Source organism: Seriola aureovittata, chromosome 15 (assembly GCF_021018895.1).
Source record: "Seriola aureovittata isolate HTS-2021-v1 ecotype China chromosome 15, ASM2101889v1, whole genome shotgun sequence".
Classification (NCBI taxonomy): domain Eukaryota; kingdom Metazoa; phylum Chordata; class Actinopteri; order Carangiformes; family Carangidae; genus Seriola; species Seriola aureovittata.
The window spans coordinates 7,602,241-7,622,282 of record NC_079378.1 but is presented as its reverse complement, the minus strand read 5'-3'; the positions used below and the strand labels follow the sequence as shown (position 1 = coordinate 7,622,282).

The 20,042-nt window shown below is 39.5% G+C and overlaps 2 protein-coding genes and 1 non-coding gene across 5 annotated transcripts; 2 read left to right on the top strand and 1 right to left on the bottom strand.

Moving 5' to 3' along the window:
* The first annotated feature begins 90 nt into the window (after window positions 1–90).
* Window positions 91–19,995, top strand: alox5ap (arachidonate 5-lipoxygenase-activating protein). Of its 3 annotated transcripts, none has more exons than XM_056397978.1 (6): window positions 91–290; window positions 16,804–16,918; window positions 17,063–17,144; window positions 18,447–18,517; window positions 19,667–19,748; window positions 19,831–19,995. In XM_056397978.1, the coding sequence occupies exons 1-6, from the start codon at window positions 219–221 to the stop codon at window positions 19,991–19,993; spliced, it is 585 nt and encodes a 194-aa protein (XP_056253953.1). In that variant the 5' UTR covers window positions 91–218; the 3' UTR covers window positions 19,994–19,995. The 3 variants fall into 3 exon arrangements, with proteins under 3 accessions (XP_056253953.1, XP_056253955.1, XP_056253954.1); XM_056397980.1 differs by lacking the exon at window positions 91–290 and adding an exon at window positions 16,164–16,327; XM_056397979.1 differs by lacking the exon at window positions 91–290 and adding an exon at window positions 16,595–16,709.
* On the top strand, window positions 3,553–15,046 carry uspl1 (ubiquitin specific peptidase like 1). The gene is made up of 9 exons (XM_056397972.1): window positions 3,553–3,711; window positions 4,352–4,508; window positions 5,198–5,320; window positions 5,454–6,402; window positions 7,113–7,223; window positions 8,820–8,949; window positions 9,071–9,196; window positions 10,964–11,124; window positions 11,815–15,046. The coding sequence occupies exons 2-9, from the start codon at window positions 4,383–4,385 to the stop codon at window positions 13,632–13,634; spliced, it is 3,546 nt and encodes a 1,181-aa protein (XP_056253947.1). The 5' UTR covers window positions 3,553–3,711; window positions 4,352–4,382; the 3' UTR covers window positions 13,635–15,046.
* trnae-uuc (transfer RNA glutamic acid (anticodon UUC)) lies at window positions 15,897–15,968 on the bottom strand. Its single transcript has one exon. It is a non-coding gene; the product is annotated as a tRNA-Glu (tRNA).
* Window positions 19,996–20,042: the final 47 nt, after the last annotated feature.

The window sequence follows — 20,042 nt, the reverse complement described above, 5'->3', positions numbered from 1 at the left end:
GAAGACGAGGTCCGATTGGTTGTCTTTTGTGAAACGTCACCGAAGTTTTCCGAGGCGCGTGGATACAAAAACATTTCTGTGCAGCATGCTGGAGCTGGTAGTAGTGTAGTGTGTTTGCCATAGTATTGAATTCACTACGTTGAGCACAGTGTACAGTAGGCAAGTTAAATGAATGAGACAACGCTTGTAGCCAGCGAGCGAAGCAGCTGTAAAATAACATGCGATTGTGTTGCACGGGCCATCCTCTCCTCTTCATCAACCACCTCCACCGTGGATTCTCTGCAATACACGTGAGCTTATTTGCAAATTATACCTGTTAAAATGCACAAAGAGAACATCGCGAATTCACATGCACAAGGCGTAAGAATCGGTTGCTCGTCCCATATCGCACTCGATGCAAGATTTTAAAGGATCTGGTTCTTAGTTAGAGTGAAAACAGAATAACAATTCAGCTAATGGCATGCCTTTTGATTAGTGTGTTTGCCTGCGATTTTCATTTTCTATCCACTATTGAGAAAACGGCATCACGCTGGATATAACACAGTGTTTATATTAATTCTCTTGGACGAGTGTACACAATAATCACGTTTATCAGGCACTCATTAGGTGCCATAGCTATGTTTACTTATGAAGCTGTAGTCCCTATTAAGACCAACAGACACCAAAACCTTGATAAATGCATCAGATAAGTATACTATGCCTCAAGATTTATTCTAATTTTTACTTTTCTCTGCACAATATGTTAATGTTATTATTACTGTTATTATTTTTTGCCTATTTTCTATAGGCTCCATATACAGTAGCTGATTGAAAGATGATAGTGTGCTCATGGCCAATTAAAACACAGACTTAAGGAGATTATGGGCTACTCAGTTTAAGACAAAGTTAGTAGATAAAGCAGTTTATAGTCAGAAGGAAGACAATATTTTAGTAATACAGGAAATTATTTTTTGATAATGAGAGCGTGTGAGGTATTGCCTGTGGGTCTGTTGTTTTGCAATAATGTATTCAAACTTGCTAATTGCAGGTCCCATAGATATAACAGGTCTGCATATAGTCTCTTTGTAGACGGCTTTTATTCCCAACCCCAGACACATTGTGGTGTGCAATTAAATGGTTAAAGCCCTAACTTACTGTATACTTTAATAGGAAAAAGATGGCACTGAAGAATCCATTCATTTTAATGCAACCCACCTTTGCCAGCCATATTATAAAAACAGATCATGGAAAGTTGTGTTCTTCCAGATGAATAACTAATTCAGTTGTTCATATGTTATTCAACAGTATCCTTCTATTTGATCATTTCAAACAGATTACCACACAGAATAAGCCTACAGTATATATCTTATCATATAAGTTTGCATAGTTTTTTCACCTTCTTTCTATACATATGTATATATATATATATATATATATATATATATATATATGTCACTAATTCAACAACACTCTAAAACCACATTTTATTGAGCTGTTATAGAGTTGAATAATTTGGCTTACTAGCTGTGTAAAGAGGTGTCAGGACATGATTGTGTCTTTCTAATCAATAACAGAGATTGAAACATCTGGTTATGCAGGCACAAAATTGGTTGTGCACATTCATGCTATTCAAAGAAGCCTACTGAGTTTCACGACCCTGTGACCTTGCTCTAGCGCCACCATCAGGCAAAGATTAAAATCTATTTAATGATTGTATCTCCAGTAAACTGTGCCTTTATGCTATCTCCTGACTCATAAAGACATAAAACTTGCTGTTTATTATACTAGTAAAATGGAGTATAATGAAGGGTTACAGCTATTTATTATAATTATTATTATTATTATTATTAATATTATTAATGTTGTTTTTGTAGAAAGAATGCTCATAAGCATGTTTCTGTTTAGATTCATATCTCCAGTGGGTAAAATTGTGACCCAGTGACCTGAGCTCTAGCGCCACCATTAGGCAAAACTTTCAGATATAAACAAAGGAGAAATGAACATCCTTTAAGTATGCCTGCCTACTAAAATTTCAGGACAATGATTTCAGGATGTGAAAGGGGCCTTTCTCAAGATGACTTGCTTATTTTGCCCAAAGTGTAGGTAATGTAATTATCTGTTGTTAAAGGCTGGGCTGTGTGTTTAAATTAGGTGGTGGGGGGTGGTCTGGTAAAATGAAGAAAATGTTCATTATGATTTACAAAATGTAGCCATATACCCTCTGAAGATAATCTTGTAATCATATGTGCTTTAGAAATGGTAAATTATTTCTACATACATTTAATAAGAAATGGTTATCTAATTAATATGCTTCTGCTTAACAGCTTATAAAGAAACAAAGGAAAATGGCTGACACATAGTTTATTCTTATCCTTGAATTAAGAATGGGAAGGGTGAACTGATTCCAAATGCCAATCACAAGCCAGACTCAGGCCACATGTCTGCCTGTGATGCTGCCTGTCTGTGTCTCATTTTGCACCAGGAGATGCCACGGCAGAAAGCTATAGCCTGCTCATGAGGCTTGGAGGCGGCCGGTTTATGCATTCTAATGAGCGCTCCCTGGGAAAAATATGCAAATTCATTTTGTCATCAAGAGGAAAATAGAGGACAGGAAAGCAGCAGATACAGGAGGGGCTTAAGGGAGGAGGGCACATGCAAGAGGCGGGATTGGGTGGAGGGAGATAATGTGTATGTGCATGTTTGTGAATGTGTATGTGTGCGGGTTGGGGGATACAAGAGCAGGAGGTGTCAGAGCTGGGCTGTATTATAGAAGCAGAGTGAGGGACATATGTAACCCCCACCCCATCCCTTCCAACCAACTCCACCCCTCTACTTATCCCAAAGCCACATACAGTAGTTCTACAAAAACAAATAAATAAATAATATATAGACTAGTACAGTCAGCTTTATAACAGATTGGATGAAGGGGGATTTATACATAGGACTTCCAAATGGAAAAATAGAAGTAGGCCTAGAGAAAATCTGTTGGATAAATTTCAATTTTTAATGTCAAGTCTGTGGTCTCTGATTTTAAACCTCCGGTTTAGTTTAAAGCCACTATGGGGCATTGTAACTTGGGATGGGCAATGCCATTATCAAAGTGTGGTAAATGATCTAATGAAAAGTCCATCTAATAAACATACCATTACTACTATGAAAAATAATAATAATAAAGTTGAAAATGAATTAATATTGAAAATTTGATTTGTAGCTGAACCTGTTATATTTTACAATACTTTAAAGTGTGTATGTATACACTTTCAATAATATAGCATGCAAAGTTTATGTTCTAAAAAAATATTAAAATTTTTATTTAATCTTAATTTTATTAAAATAAAAAGTATGCCTTCGAATACAAGAAACAATTACTCAGGCCTACCACTATTAAGTAGTAATAATTAATACCTCGAATAAATGTTTTTAACACGTGTGTACACTTGCAACGATTAGCACTGCACGGGCAGTGCCATAAAAACCAACCCTACAGCGCTAACGTGAACAATAACTTGAGAAACCAATTGGGGCTCCGCGGAACCATTGCCCGTAAGGATGAGGGAAGACAAAGGCCGCTGCACAACCGGCGGCGAGCGGAAGACGAACGTTTGTGACACGAACTGACAAAACGATGCACATGGACTCACTCCGCAGGCGGGGAGAAATAAATGTAGCTCTGTGTGGATGGATTTCACCAACCAGCACCGTATCGTCACTGAAAATATAACTTTGTTTTCGGTACGTAAACTATTTATTCACTTAAACGGGAAAACAAGTAGGCAGTGACTGAAAGTAACCTCCGGCTTAGGCTATTGTGTTAGCGTGCTAGCCGCTAGGTGCATGGACTGACAGTTAAGTGGATGAAGGATTGTTAGTGGATATTATTTGATCTAAAATAAACTATTATAGCGTTAATTTACTGACTGGATCGTGGGAAATAGGAGTTATTATTTTATTACATAATTTTGCCCCCAAATGTAATTAGCTTTTAGTGTATTTGCCCTACTCAATGTTTACATGCTGCCCTTAACCGATGGTGTCTCACAAAAAAACTGCATTACGCTAATCCTAACAGGATTTTGTTATGTATTAGGGACTTTTTTTGAGTGCTGTTTTCATATTTAGCTAAGTTAGGGTTACCAAACGAAGAGTAAATTGTCTTGATATTCAAACAAGAAACCCTTTATTTAAAAAAACAAAAAACACACAAAACAGGTGTGAATGGCACATGGCTGATACAGTGATTTGAATACCTGAGAAATCAAGGTACTTACCTTAATTGTTGCAAACATTCTGTAAATGCAAAATTGCCATAGAGCTTGTAGCTCATTGTAGGCTTTGAGTAACATACCCCACGTGTTGCTGTATTTTTCCTCAGCTCCTTGGGAAGTTTGGCAGTTTGAAGTGACATGGTGATATGTTTTGAATGGCACCGGACAGCTGTGGACCAGAAGAGCAGCAGTGGTTTGCCAATGACTGGTGAAGACACTGGTTTGGAGGCTTTGGCCTCACCACTGGTGGGGTATTTGGGAAAAGTCAGTAGAGCTCATGCTTTCCTCTCAACTATTGTCACTTGCGCAAAGCTGAATTATATTTGAGAAACACTGTGACGGGGCAGTACCAATCCAAATTAAACAAAAGAAAACACAAATGGAAATCTTTGGTAGTAAAAGGCGAAAGTATTTGGGTAGAATAATGATGTAGAGAGTCTGATGTTGTTATATGTATTATATATTGTTGTATGAGAAATGTTGAATGAAAATGTTGAGAAATTAGTTCTTAAATGAGTGTTTATTTGAAAGAAAATAATGTTTTACTATTACTGCTTTTTTTGTTTCATGCATTTTTATATTGACTTGACATCTGCTGATACTCCAATTCACCTGTGCCACTGTCTCTGATCCAGAAGAGCAGAAATCTGAGGACACAGTTAAAAAACAAACATTTAAACATAAATTTTACCTGACAGTTACTTTGACCAGTTCTTACATTTACTTTTATGCACCACTTCTGCAAGGTAAATTAAGTAAAACCTTACTAATTTACTAATGCATGTGTTCAAAGAAGTATTTGAATGTTGTGAGGAATAAAACTAAGAATGTTGCTGGGAGATGAAAGCCAGCCAGCCTTGTATGTTCTTTTAAACTGTTTGATATCTTGGGTTTGTGGAGGTCAGAGTTAACTAATGCCATGTTCATGTCACTTCATTCTTTTTTTTAAAAAGGTTCAGGAAAGAGCTGCTTCATTGGAGCATTGTCCCTGGTGTACTTTGAAGGGCTTAAGCTATTCTCTGCGCTCTTACCGTATCAACCTCCAGGAGACAATCACGCTCTGCACAAACCCACAGGCAAGTCCCAACACTGCTGTTACACACACACACACACACACACACACACACACACACACACTCTCTCTCACTCAGCTGAACACACTTTTTTGCTCGCTGCCGTGTTAACCTTTCCATCTCCATTCCCATGCAGTGCCTTTTCCCTCTGGTCAGCCGGCCCTTGGAGGATGTTTTAGCTAGCTTGGTTCCTGTGGAGCCCGCGGCTGGGAACAAAAGAAAAAATCCCCTGCCGCTGGAAAAGGAAGAGTTGATTGAACGCTCACCCAAACGTCTGCGATCAAGTGAACTTGGCAGCCTTGATACACAAAGTGATAATGACACATTTATCAGCCAGGGTGAGCACTGTGCTGTAAACACCATCAGTAATGGCCAGCATGCAGCACCCAAGACAGATGCTGAAAAGGTAAATGGATACCACAGGGATTTTGATTGTCCAGCTGCAGAGAAAAATGGATGGGAATCACTACAAGATGACAGTGTTGTTCTGGAGAAAGAACCAGACAATGCTGTTTGTACAGAAGGTTTTGCTCCTCCTACATGCTCGTCCTCAGCTGGACACCTGCAGAACTCATCAGAAACCTTGCTGACTTCTGATGGGGATGAGCTTGCGCGCTCTCCACACCGCGGTGCTCTCGGCATATTGGAGGATGACTCCGGTCAGGTGAAGAGTCATCCTGAGGTGCTGAACAGACAGTGCAGTCTGGCCTCCAATCAGTCTGGCTTCCCTAATGAGGACATTTATTCAACTAAAATCAATACTCCATTGAGTCAGCTCAATGAGCAGACAGCAAGGACGGAACAGAAATCACTGACTACAGACATAAAGACAGAAACTGAAGATTTGTCCTCTACCTCTTCCTTAACGGAGTCAGAGGAGTTTGTATCTGTTCCGAGTCAGCTTTTCTGGAAGAACAGCGATAACCTGTGTTGGCTGGACGCACTGCTTGCAGCTTTGGTAAACTGTAAGAGTTTAATAAGGTGTACACCCAGAGAGGAGCCTCAGCGGTCATCTTTCTGGCAGCTGATGAGAAGATATGAAGACATCTGTGCTGCCATTCAAGTCCATCAACAGACTGGTAGAGGTAAGTTAAAAGAATCTACTTTTTTTGTCTATAGTATTTTAATTTTGCGGTCTTGCATCTACAGTCAACAGAAAGTTGGTTATTCATTTCCTCTTTGGTTACATTGTTCTGGTTTTTAAAAACCGCACAGAACATAACGTAACCAACTAATTTGACTCAGTCACCTGTATTTTTCTCACTTTCTGTACCTCATTGCTGTCTGGCCTTGTTGTTTTGGTTTGAGTCACCAAGGTTTTAAGATACCATTTGTGGAATTTCTTCTGCCACCTCAATACAATGGAGGTGAATTGAGCTTTTTTTTGTGTGCTGTTAAAAACATTAAAATAACATATTTGAAAAACACAACATCAACATTACTTACCTCTATTGTATTGTGATGGTGGCAGATGTTTTAGAGGTGTATACATCAAAACCTGGGCACATAAAACTAAATGTCTGCTTGATAGCAGAGAGGGTCATTTTTTGTTTGTTTGCTTTTTCGGATCATGGTGAACCGACCCTTTTTAAGTGCAACATGTTTGTATGAAATAAAAAATAGCACAAATATTCTACGTCAATCTGACTGTAAATATCGTACCAATGAACATGTGCCGATCTTATTGTCTAAAAATGATTTTAAATTAATTTATAGGTGTAGATTTTGTTTGTTTTTCTAATAAATTGCAAAGCTTTTAAGTGTAGATTACTCATATAAAGTTGTTTCTGTCTAGATGGCGTGGTGATGGTGCCAAACCATGTGCTGCAAAAGGCCAATGCAGACTTACAGACTCTCAGGATGTCTGCCTTCAAACTACTGCAACAAAAGCTGCATTGCAAACTGGGTAAGATAACTCACTGAAGACATATCCTGCAGCACCTAAAGTAAAATCAATTCAGTAAGAGAAAAAGAAGATTTTGGACATTCTTAGTTATTTTGTGTTCCCATTGACTAACCGTACCAAGGCGGTTCAACACCTTTAAATTATAGATGTAGGTTTTCAATGTTATTAACAATTCAGGCAAGTGTCAGCCAAGAAGTGTTGTGACCATATCTGAGTGTTGGTATCAGGAGATGATACGACTGCTCAGTAATGAATTCTAAATCAATTTAGAAATGCATCCCGAGTGGATATGTGTCATACCTGAGGTTTATTTGCAGTGTGCACTTGTTCTGTTCAAGACACATTTTTATTAAACGAGACGAGACAGGCAAGAGGAGAAATTTGTGTTGAGTTGTTGAGCATTACTTCGTCGTTTTCCCGCCCATCTGTCTCTCAGCTTAGTGTGCAAAGTAGAAGAGCCATAATCTCACAGTTGCTAGTTGTTCCTACATTAGAGTACACTGAATTAGAATTGCCGTCTAAACAACAAAAAGGTAATATTGAAATCGGACATTGGTCCACTGAAGTTCTTTTTTTTTTTTTTTTCACTCAATCTCATGACTATATACTTTTCCTTTTGAGGTGGGAGAAGCAAGAACAGACTGTCCCACACAGCTGGAGAAAAGAGGAGATATAAAGGGGTTAATTTTAAATGTAAAGAAACAAAATATGTGTTAATATGTGTTTCTGAAGTCACTTGCACTGATAAGAAACTAGTGTTACATCAGCAGCAACATGCAAATTGTGCCAAGCTACTCTGAGCAAGGGAGAGATGTCTGAGTGAATGCTTTTCAAACTTAACAACACGATGCTCCCAAGGCCCCTCAAGCCTTCTCTTCATGAATATTAGATTTCATATACCCTAATGCCACTTTTTTTTTTTTTTTTTTTGGCAAAGAGATTACGGTGACAAAAACACACATATAAAGGAGTAGTCTGTCTTGTTTTGGCAAGTCGCCTCTGTAAAATGTAATCACATCGCTTATACACAATGTGAAAGGCTCCATGTAAGAACGTCAAACAGCTAAATCACTTGGTTACTTTAACTGCGTTTCATTTTCCTACCTTGATATGTATCACGCTTTATATATTTGGCATCTCACTTGCAAAACACATGGCTTTACTGAGTCACGAACCCCTGTTTAGTATCCAAAAGTTAATCTTGATGTTTCAAAGTAAGCATTCTCATCTGATAATACCAAAAAGTGTCAAGTCTGGACCTGCAAATCTTGGATTTTGCTCAGCGTTCTGCAACCAAATCTTTATATTATATGAAAGAGGGAGATCTTGCTTAGTTGTTGTCAACTTGTCATTCTGAAAGCACAAAGGGGCAGGGATACTGACGCAGCAAGCGATTCGTTTAAATAAAGCCAAAGAGTCAAACTTTTCACTTTCAGGTTTGCAGACGCATGCGATCTCTTTAAAAAAAAAAAAAAAAAAAATCAACCCATATCTCATCTGCAAATTTAGATTCTTTAAAATGATCTGGCAATGGGGAGTTAAACTGTCAGAACTTGTACCAGCGACGATGCTCTAACTGTTGCATGTGATTTTCAGGCCAGAGGGAAACACCAGTATTTGCCATGCCGCTTCTGCTCAAGATGGACTCTTGGGCGGAGCCTCTCTTCCAGTCGACATTTCACTGGGAGTTCAAGTGCGGTGAATGCAAAGCTGCTTCCAAAGAAAGGTAGGCGATGACCACATTATAAGGAAAATTGATTATTCTCTACATATGTTTTTTTCTTCTTCTTTTGCAAAACGGTCAAAACTGTGTAAATCATGAATGTAATTCATGCTTTACTTTTCAGGATTATGAAAACTCTTCCCACCTTCACAAATATCGTGCCCGATTGGCATCCGCTTCATGCAGTTCATTCTGCCCCGTGTAATGTATGCTGCAAAAAGAACCAGAGGAGGACCATGGTGCTGGAGAGGTGAGAATTAAGCTTTTAATGTGTCTATCTTTAGTCAGGAATTATTGTTTTATTAAAAGAGATCTGAGATCTGAGATTTACTTCATGTCTGAGCATTGTATCTACCCGTATGTGTATCTAGCAAACTGTGGTATTGAAAATTAAGACCACTGTATTTTAATGATGTGATTTTAGTTTGAATTTCCTCCAAATCAGACCAGCATTTACCAAATAATTACACCTATAATTTTTATTATAACTTTTGGGCACCTATGGGAAAATTACACATGTATTTACTTGTTTTTGAAGTGGAAAGAAGTAATTGCAACCTCTGCAGCAAACGGACATTGAAAATTAGTCTTTCTTCAAATGTTAATGCACTCTTTTCATGTCATGAACGTAAAAAGCAGAAAAAATAAACAGTGCAGGAGCTTGGCTACCCCACTAAGTCAGTACTTAGTAACCCCTATGTTGCCAACTGTTGAGCGCAGTGCTGGGAATATTCTTCTTTGGGGTTGTGTGGCAGCCAGTGGCATAGGAAACATTGCACAGATACAGGATGTGGAAGAATGGATTCAAATAAATATCAGCTAATTCTGCATGCAAATATCCTGCAGTCAGTCAAAAAAGTGAAACTGGAAAGAATCTGGCTTCTACAGCAGGACAGTGAACCAAAGCAAACCTCAAAATCCACCGTAGACTTCTTCAAGAAACACAAGCTGAAGCTTGAAGGCTCTCACTGCAGCCCTCCTGACCTGAACATGATTAAAAAATCTATGGGTAGATCCTGAACATGCTGTGTGTGTGCAAAACAGCCTATAAATATCTGAGAAGCTGAAGTGATCTGCAGGAAGAGTGGGTGAAACTTCCTAACAATAGAATAACAATAGAACAATAGAAAGACTCTTGCTGGCTACAGAGAGTGTTTGTAAGATGTGATATCTGCCCAAGGAGGGGTTACTAAGTACTGATATAGAAGGGTGACCAGACTTTTTCATATGCCACAAATACTGTTTAATTCATTCAAGTTCGTGAAATGAAAAGGAACAGAGCATTAACGTTTGCAGAAAAGATAATTACCTAAACATGTGTTTGCTGTAGGAGTTGGATTTACTTTGTTTTTACGCCATATCAACTAAATGTGTGATTTACCCAAACTTCTGCATACGACTGTACTGTTCAGAGATGATGACACTGTGGCTGTTGAAGCGCGTGTTGATGACATGCTGTTAGTGATTACTATGTCTACAAAGGGTGTCATTTGAACATACAGTATTAGCCATTGAATAATTAACGACTGTATAGCAGTAACACAGCTTATGTGTGTGCATCCATTGTCTCCAGATTAGCCACACCACAATCAGTTGTACTACTTGAATGATATAAAAAACTTTTATTTCCAAGTCCAACAGAAATCTACAGGTTAGCAGCATAACAAAGAACTTCTGTGTGCCTCCATAGCTGCGCCACACATTAACTAATTAACTTCAATCATCTGCCAGGGTGAATGAAATTACTGAAATTATTAATGAATCATACTTGACACTTAAATTGTCGGGGAAAAAAAATTTCAGTTTCATCATTATAGGTCAATGCTCACAAATGAATGTTAAATACATTTATCTTACAGTAAATTGCATATTCTATTAATAACGTATTACGTGTGCATTAGCTTAGGAAAAACAAAAAAGGTGCTGTAGCTTTGTAGAAACAGTGTTTTATGTTAGAGTAGCTAGGCCTTCACTCGTTCATCCATTTAACCAGACTTTTACCTTGTGTTTTGTTCAGTGTGCCTCCAGTATTTGCGCTGCACTTTGTTGAGGGGCTTCGTGACAATGATGTCAGACTGTACACCTTCAACTTCAAAGGGAAACGATACTCGGTCACCACAGTGATACAGTACAACCATCAGCTGAAGCACTTTGTCACCTGGCTGTGTGAATCTGACGGTAGGTATTTTGAGACAGATTCTGTTGAGGTTTTATTTTTACTTCTTTTTTTAACCAACATGTAAACAATATCTTTACCAATGACTTTGGTAAACTAGGTCAGTTAATGAGCCTTCAGCGAGAGTTCAGTTTGCAGCAGCAGAGCAATTTTAGATATGTTTAATGAATTACTTTGCTGTATTTAGTCCTCAGAGGATGTAATTTAATCACAGACTTTCTCCATGGATAACTGAAGTCAAATGACACAGAACTTTATCAGTCTTTAAGCTACATTTGCACTTGGTATGAAACCACAAACATAAGCTCATAGTTAAGTCACATGAAGGTTCATATTTTTATTCCTCTACATTGTAGTTTGCCAACAGCACATTCTGCTGGACAATTTATGTAATGTTAAACTTTGGGAGGCTCCAGCCATGAAGGGATTGTTTTGCTTTCATTAATACAGAATTTATTTATTCACCTAAGATTTTTACAGTACATTTAATTATTTTTCCTACATTGTATCTATATGATTAATCTGCATTTGTATGTGCTTCTGCTGCTTCTTGGCCCAGATTCTCCTGTGAAAGAGATGATTGGTCTCTGGTGAAACAATATCTTGCTTTATTTGACCAAAAAGTAGCTTTATTTACACATGTATGATACACGTGCTGTTTTTTGTTGTGACCGCGTACCTGTTCCTCACAGGATCGTGGCTGGAGTACGACGACATGAAACATCCAGACTGTAAGACCCATCAGAAACTCCCGGTCCCTGCTCAGGAGATGCACGTGGTCTTCTGGGAAATAGAGGAGGATGAAGAGCCTCGTGCCTGTTCTCCCACAAGCACATTTTCCGACCCTGCCCCGTCTAAAAACGAGATGAACCCGAGTCGAAGTGACAAAGGCTCAGCAGCAGATGAACTGTTGGCTCACTCTCCAGATCAGTCTCTTGTCGCGTCTCACAATGACACCGACATCGTCTGTGCGCTCTCAGTATCTGAAGATGGCAACAACGTCACGGACACAACCCTCACAGCCGGCTTTGACACATCCATAGGTTCCACAACGCTGCTCGACACCTTCGAGGGCCTCAGCCACAATGACATTGTCACACTCACACTGGTGGAATTAAAACCCGATTCAGAAATGGTGCCTGTAAATGACACCAAACAAACTCCAGATTTGAGTGTTCCCAGCGAGAATCAAATACCTGACGCGACACCAGATAGCTCCTCCGCGGTAATAGGCAGTGAAGTGGCGCGCAACCCTGACGTTGAGCTTCCCACCACCTCCAGCTCGTCTGAATCTGGAGATGGCTCGTCTGCTGATCCAACGTACGTGCCCAGTTCCAGGAGAGGACAAGGGAGAGGGAGAGGAACCGGCAGAGGCAAAACCGTCAGTAGACAAAAAGGTAAAAAAGCAGCCTCTTCAAAAGCAGCTCCTAATAGTTCACCACCTGCGTCTTCTGAGCCCTCTGAAGAAATCGGTAACAAACCCGTGGTTGCTGCCGCTCAGGAAAATGCAACACCTGTTGAAACTACCCCGGAAACGTCCCACCTGTCTTCTGCTGATACCTCGCCCCAAAAAAGTCCCCCGATACTAGATCAGAACGCCCGCTGGTCCTTCCTGCTCAGCAAACACCCACTAAACAATGTTCACAAGTCCGTTGCAAAACTCGCTCCCATCCCCACACCCACCTCGGTCACAAAGGTAAAGCCCACTCCTTCCCCTCACTCTGCCCCCAACCCTGTGAGAAAACAGCAGACTCCTGGGGCACTCTTCCCCAAACCACAGCTCAGGACAGAGGAGAGTGCGGGTCTCCCGATGAAAGCAGCAGAAATGTACGGTGGGTTCAGCACCAAGAGCTCCAACACACGGAGTCCACTCCCATCCCCTACACCGCTCACTGGCAAATCAAATCTGTCTCAACCCATCACCCCTCACCACCAGAAACCACTAAAAAACACACCAGTGGTGTCTGCTACTTTACTCCCTACGCCTAAAGCAAAGGTGCTCCCTGAGATCTCCTCCTCCAAGAAACAGAGCAGCCAGTCAAAGGTTCCTCCTGGTCTCAGCGACACTGAAACCCTCAGGTACAAGCTGATAAAGAAACTGAAAGCAAAGAAGAAGAAGCTCGCCAAGTTGAATGAAATGTTGGGTCATCAGGGGGGAGCCAGCCTCCGACCGGACAGCACTGACCTGAGTTCTCCCAACACGGTTACCTCCAGCACCTATGGTGGCGCCACGTGCGACGACTTCCTCTCAGACCTGCTCTCACCGGCAACGACAGCCAGCAACCTATCGCCTGACAGCACCGGCTTCCTAGAGATGCTCACCAGCGGACAAGATGGAGTCGAGCAGTTGGACTGTGGCGTTAACGCTGTCGGTGCGGTGTCACAGGCGAACGCTTGCATGATTGGGAGCCACACTGAAAACTTCCTGGATGAATTTCTGACGCAGGCCGCAGCTCAGAGACCGACGGAGATGGAGAGCGAGGCACTCAGTGCGCTTGAATTTTTCATCTGAGCTGTGGGGGATGGGTGTTGTCTGCAGGCTACAAGCGCAGATAACATTAACTTAACTGTCGTGAGAAAATGGTGCAAAATTTTACTTGTTTAACAATCCAACAAACCTCATCCGTCAGTAGGGATGGGTTCTTATAGCAGGTTCCATTTAGGATCTGGTTCCGATCTGGTAAAATACAAAGATCCCTTATTCCTTCATCAAGAATCCTTCATTCTTGTTCTGTTTAGTTTGTTTATTTTAGTTAGTTCCTTTTAGCCTCTCTCTGACGCTACAGGTTATCCTCAAAGAAAAACATGTAGACATCTTTAAAACGGCAAAAACAAATGTGTGACAAGCCAGTGATCCTGTTGTTAAGAGCACACACGGAGGACTGGCTTTTCAAAGTTAACAAAACGACTGCAAAATTTAATATTTGTAGGATGGTACTCACAATTTAAATGTCCACCAACCAACATTTTAAACTAAGATTTAGTTGTATTTTTGATAACTGGAGAAGAACTAGTGCTCGGCCCGCCAGTGTTGCAGCATATTCTGTGACCTGTAGCAATCTATTCTTCAGATAACATTAGATCCGCTGTGCATGGAAAACATCACCAATTGATTTAATCAGTATTCATTGAACTATTAAGTAGAGTTTGTATTATTTTCACTGTGTGATTTTTACTTAAGCTTCTACGGCTCGTGCTTCTGCAGCACGGCCCCCCAGTGAGGAGCAATGGGAGTCGAGACAGGGTCAATGAATTTCACAAAGGAGTAACAAAATATGTGGTGAACCATAGTACGACCATTTTAGGTGTAATAGTTAATAACCGTAGTTTAAGTTCATGTCGGTGTATTTTGTTGTTTAAGTGATCAGAAGCCAGATTCTTAAATATCAAATCATATGTTTTCTTTCACAAAACAGTTGAAATTGCCACTGAGTGAAATAAAAACTGCATTTTTTTAACAAACACATTTTCATTCTCTGTCAAACAAACTACCAAAAAAGATTCAATAACAGATTCGGAACTGGATTTAGATTCAACAAAATGCTATTGAAGCCCATCCCTATCGATCAGTCAGACATGTCAGTTTGTCTCCACACGAAGATGTAGTTGCAATGAAAGTAGTGAAATCTTTTCTTATTTATGTTCCTATTAATTTAGATAACTTAATGAAGTTGTATGTCTGTCAACAATGTTGGCGATGGTATGTTCAACCTTGGATGAAATTTGTAAATTGCATCTGTAAATGTTTTCTGCAGGTTTGGCACTTTGTAGTTTATATATACTGTACATATGTGGGTAGCCTTTCACAGCTGTTTGTTTGCTCTGTTTTGCCCTTTTGACAAATTACTTGAAGATTATCATGAAAGATATTTCTTTTCTTTTTTTTTTTAAGTGTCATTTAATAAATACTTCGGGTGACTCTTATATTTGCAAATTGTGAAAATTATTATTTTGAAATTCAACTTTAAGAAAAAGTGTGTGCTTTTTTTACCAAGTTGATACTTACCTCAACCAGCTTCCTCGTAGAGTAAAATATTTTCAATTTTTATGTATTAAAATTGCTGTACGTACTATAAATGGTTATTTATGAGTCACAGTTTTGCACATGTTCTGCTCAACTAGAGACTACAGCTTAATTTTACCTCAAACGCAAAAAGTAAAATTACTTGTCATGACCCTTACGTTAAAAAGAAAAGTTGCATAAACTAAAATACCCAAAATTCAGCATTTAGGGTGAATTCAGTCTGACTAAAAAGACTCAATCAATCTTTTCCTTTTCCCTGACCATAATCGGTGCTATAGAAATACCATATTACGAAATATAGTTTAAAATTTCAGTCTTTTTTTTTTTTTTTTCAACACAACACAATTCCATAAACAAATTTGAATTTGAAAGAAGAAAATTAGGATTACATCACTTTTACATCGTTGGCAGACAAAAACAATGAAATCTCTCATTTGAACCAATAAATATTATTTTTACATTAATATAGTTGGTCATCTATAGTGTAGCGCTAATTCCAGTATTTTTTAACAGCCTGCGTTAAATTATTTCCTTTTTTATGAATTTAAAAGAAAATTAAGACTGTGGCATGAAGCTCAATTACTGATAAAAAATCTTCCATTAAGCTTTTTTGTAATCATACCCAACGTTTAGACATACTGCCTTCAAAAGGTACCGGTGTTTTTCTGTCGGCAATAGTAGTAGTATTAGTTTCAGGTTTGTGAAGTAGTTTTAACACACTTTCTAACCAAATACAGCAAAAAGGAGATGTTCCCATACCGGGAGTCGAACCCGGGCCGCCTGGGTGAAAACCAGGAATCCTAACCGCTAGACCATATGGGACATGACGACGCAGAGTGAAAATACCTGTCTCAAATTATTGACGACACGCCTGTGACGTGTCTCTTCACTCTAGTGTGGCTCTCTTGGGGTTCACCTGGTGTCACCGAGTCTGGATAACCTGTATGACGGAGCTGGTTGGTGTTAGTTAAAAGCGACGCTAACTGTGGGGCGGGGCAGAGATGAAAGTGCATTACCATGTTAAAGCACATGCAGGTGCTGTTTGACTGTAGGTGGGCCAAGTCAGTAAAGTGCCCCAGTAACTCAAACGGCTTGTAAATAGCTATATTTCACTGTATTCAAACATCCAAAGCATTTTTCACAGCATCACTCATCACTCTGTGCCTAAGTAAATTTTTTAGGTACTTAAGTAGAGTATTACTTTTTTTAAATAAAAATTTGTACTATTACTCTATAACATTTTATAGTATATACAATGCAAGTATTGTGCTCTACTACATGTATTTTTGTATTTTTACTCACAAATCACATGATCTGCTTATGAAATATGATGAGCTCTCATTTGTAAGTTTACTTGTAAAAGAATATTTTAATAGTGTGGTGTTACTGATTCTACTCAAATAGAACATGCAGTGGTCGATACCACTGCAATCTGGTGAGTCTAACATAAACACACACAGAGGAAGTAGCAGGCAACTTGCTTGTACTCCTCTGTTTTAAGCCAGAGGACAATTTACATAAAGGGGAAGCCACAAACAAGTGTGTATGTGACACGGGATGGAGGTGAGATAAGGAGTAAATGACGCCATAGAGAGACAGATCAGGTTTATACTCTGCGACTGACCGTAAATATGCATTAACACTCTGCCTCCCTCAGCCTCAGCATCCACCTGCTCCTACAGCTCCCACAGCATCGATCATGGACTCTCACGAAGTGGTGAAGAACATCTACCTCCTGGTCATCGTCACCCTCCTCAGCGTACTTCAGAACGGTGAGAACATGCAAGAAGGAGCTTCTGTCACAAATAACAGCCAAGATGTTTTTTTTTACTTTGAATCAGTAATTACAATGTTAATGTTAAAAAATGATGACATTCAGTTGGTTTTATTGCTTTTTTCTGTGTCTGTGTTTTAAGTATTCTTTGCCCAGAAGGTAGAGAGGGAATGCAAGAGTCAAAGGTCCCAAGCGTCTACTTTTGAGCGAGTGTCTTGTGCCAAGTAAGTGCCCTGTCTTCGACACTCAGCCAGTGACACGGTGAACAACTTTTATTTACTACTACAAACTTTCCACTTGGTTTTACATTCCCCTATTGTTACTTTCATCGAGAGACAGGCCTCATTTGCCTGAGCACTGCCAGGCAGGGGGAAAAGGTGGTGTAGAGCTCATTTGAATGTTTGCAGGGAAAGCAACAATAGCCATTGGGGAAACATTAATTTTTTTTCCAGTTTCTCGGTAAGGTGAGTCATCGCCATCTGTAGGTCCCATTCAAGTTAAAGCAGCGAAAACTGCTCGTACATTTGCAGCCTATGGCCGGAGGACATTTCAAAATAGTGTCTTGCCATTGGCACATAAGGGAGTAGATTTACCTGATTACAGAGATTCTTCATCAAGAGAGTCACAGATAATAAGTGCTGATTAATCCATTATTTGATCAGTTGATCAGCAGAAAATGAATCTGTAGGATTTGTCTTTATATCATTGTAAATTGAACATGATTTGGTTTTACATACATCATCTCTGGCTTTTGGAGAATGCAATGGACATTTATCACTTTTGGGACATCACAAAGAAACAATCAGTCAATCAGAAAAATTGTCAAACATTCATCAATAATGAAAACAATCGATCTACAGCACTGGTGATGATAATACTTTTGCTGCACATCACTTAGATGTGCTTTGACAACTAGGCTAAAGCTAGAAATTAAAATGTAATAGTTGTAACTGATATAACAGCATAGTCTTTGTCCATCAGCAACAATGCACTTCCTTTTTTTACAAGGAAATATCTGAACCACATCCTCTCTACATGATGCTACGATTTCAAAAAAAAGAAAAGAAGAAAAGTGATGCAAACGTTTGGTGACAGTTTAAAACTTAGCAGATTCCTTCAATCAGCTTGTAAAGTGTGGTGTGTTTTGGATAACTCTCCTGACATGCGAGATTGGAAAAGGTTTGAGGGTCACGGTTCTGTGCAACATACTGTACTGATTATTGCAATTCATTGCACCAGCCACTTCGTGCTGACTCAGAAAGCAGGCTCAGTTTTTCCTGGCTTTCCACTTCAGCTTTGCTCCTTTAACACTCACAAAAGCCAAAAGATCTTTTTTTTTTCTTCTTTCTTTTTTTTTGAACCCACTTCTGCTGTGCAGTTTCAAAACATTTCCCAACATTTATAGAAAAGGCGCTTCGTATCATCCGCTGCTGCCAGTAACAGATCGGTGATTGCTCCACAGTTTGTCATTGCAGGTGACTTCCTGGAAATGTGCTAATTACAGATCATGTTTGTGTTTCTTCCAGTCGTAACTGCATGGATGCCTACCCCACTTTCCTGGCAGTGATGTGGTGTGCCGGTGTGTGTCTCAATCAAGGTAATCATTAATCAGTTACTATAAAAGAGACAGTCACACTTTTGTATTGTAAACAAAACACACCCACCCCAAGTCAATGAAAGTGAGGAAGGTCAGAAGGTCACATATAAGAGTAGTTTTTGTTCAGTAGATTCTATATACAAATTACTTTCTTTACCTGTGTTTGAGAGGCAGCAAATATAAACCTGCACCTAGAGTCAAATTAGTAACATCTCCACTACGTATGTGGCCAAAAGTCAGGGAATAAATATGTTGTAATAACAGCCTGCACTGGCTGCAGGGAGTTTCTCTCATTTAGCGACAAGAGCATTTGAGATTTCAGACGTTGATGTAGGTCGGTCAGGCCTGGCTCAGAGTTTACGTCCCAGTTCATGCCAAAGGTATTTAATGGCGTTGAGATTAGGGCTCTTTGCAGGAACTTTAACTCGGCAAACTACTTCTTCACCATTTCCTCAGGGCCCTCTCTCTGTGCAAATGGTAATTGCTGAAACAGGAAGGACCTTTACCAAACTGTAGCTGTTGCAGGTCCCAGATGGCAGGGCGGGCAACCACATACAAATGTCCTGGTTAAGAGGGGAAATGATGAGACAACAGTTTATTGTACAAATTCATGCTCAAATGCACTATATTCTGTTTATCTGCAAATGAAACATATTTAGACTATTTTAAGATGAACACATAATTAACCCTTAATACTCCGAATGGGTTGTTACAACTGACAGAAAAATACCGTCAATTTAGCTCATTTAAATAACTTCACATGCATTATATTAAAACATAAATATTCATATTCATATAAATATCACATAAACTTCAGGGATGTTAACCCTTTACTCACTACAATTTGTCAGCAGCAGCCCTTTAAGTCACACGAACACTTATTTAATTCACTTTTTGTTATCACCTTTAACATGGGACTTTTTGTACTTGCACAGGTAAACATACTGGCCAATGCCTGAGAGCTTCACTAGTCTTTTAGTAGATTAAAATGGCAAATAAATCATATTAGAGAGCACTTAACATTAAACCCAAAACAGTTTCTTTAGTGTCTAAGGTAGGAATTTCCTATATCAATAATGCATACATGCACATGCTAGCCGGCAGAGTTTGTTTCAGTCTTTATTTTCCTTTTCTGTCGTCCGTTTGAAGCTCCTGCTGCCTTTGCCGGGATCATCTACCTTCTAGTCAGGCAGAAGTACTTTATTGGATACTTGGGACACACCTCTCAATGGTAAATGAACACAAGCAATCTATACTGTGTGTGTGTGTTAGAAGAGATATGGTATAACTGTTTTTGTTTTTTATCTCTGTAGCACCCCGGGCTACCTGTTTGGGAAACGCATCATCTCCTTCCTGTCCCTGATGTGCATCGTGGGCATCTTCAACTACCTGCTGCTGCGCTTCTATGGCAGCGACTATAAGGAATACGTACAGACCATCACCGGCGCTGCATCTGCTCTTCTCCTCATCCCTTAGTCCAGCGTGTGTCGCCTGAAGGCAAAAACACTTGCCTGCATTTGTTTTA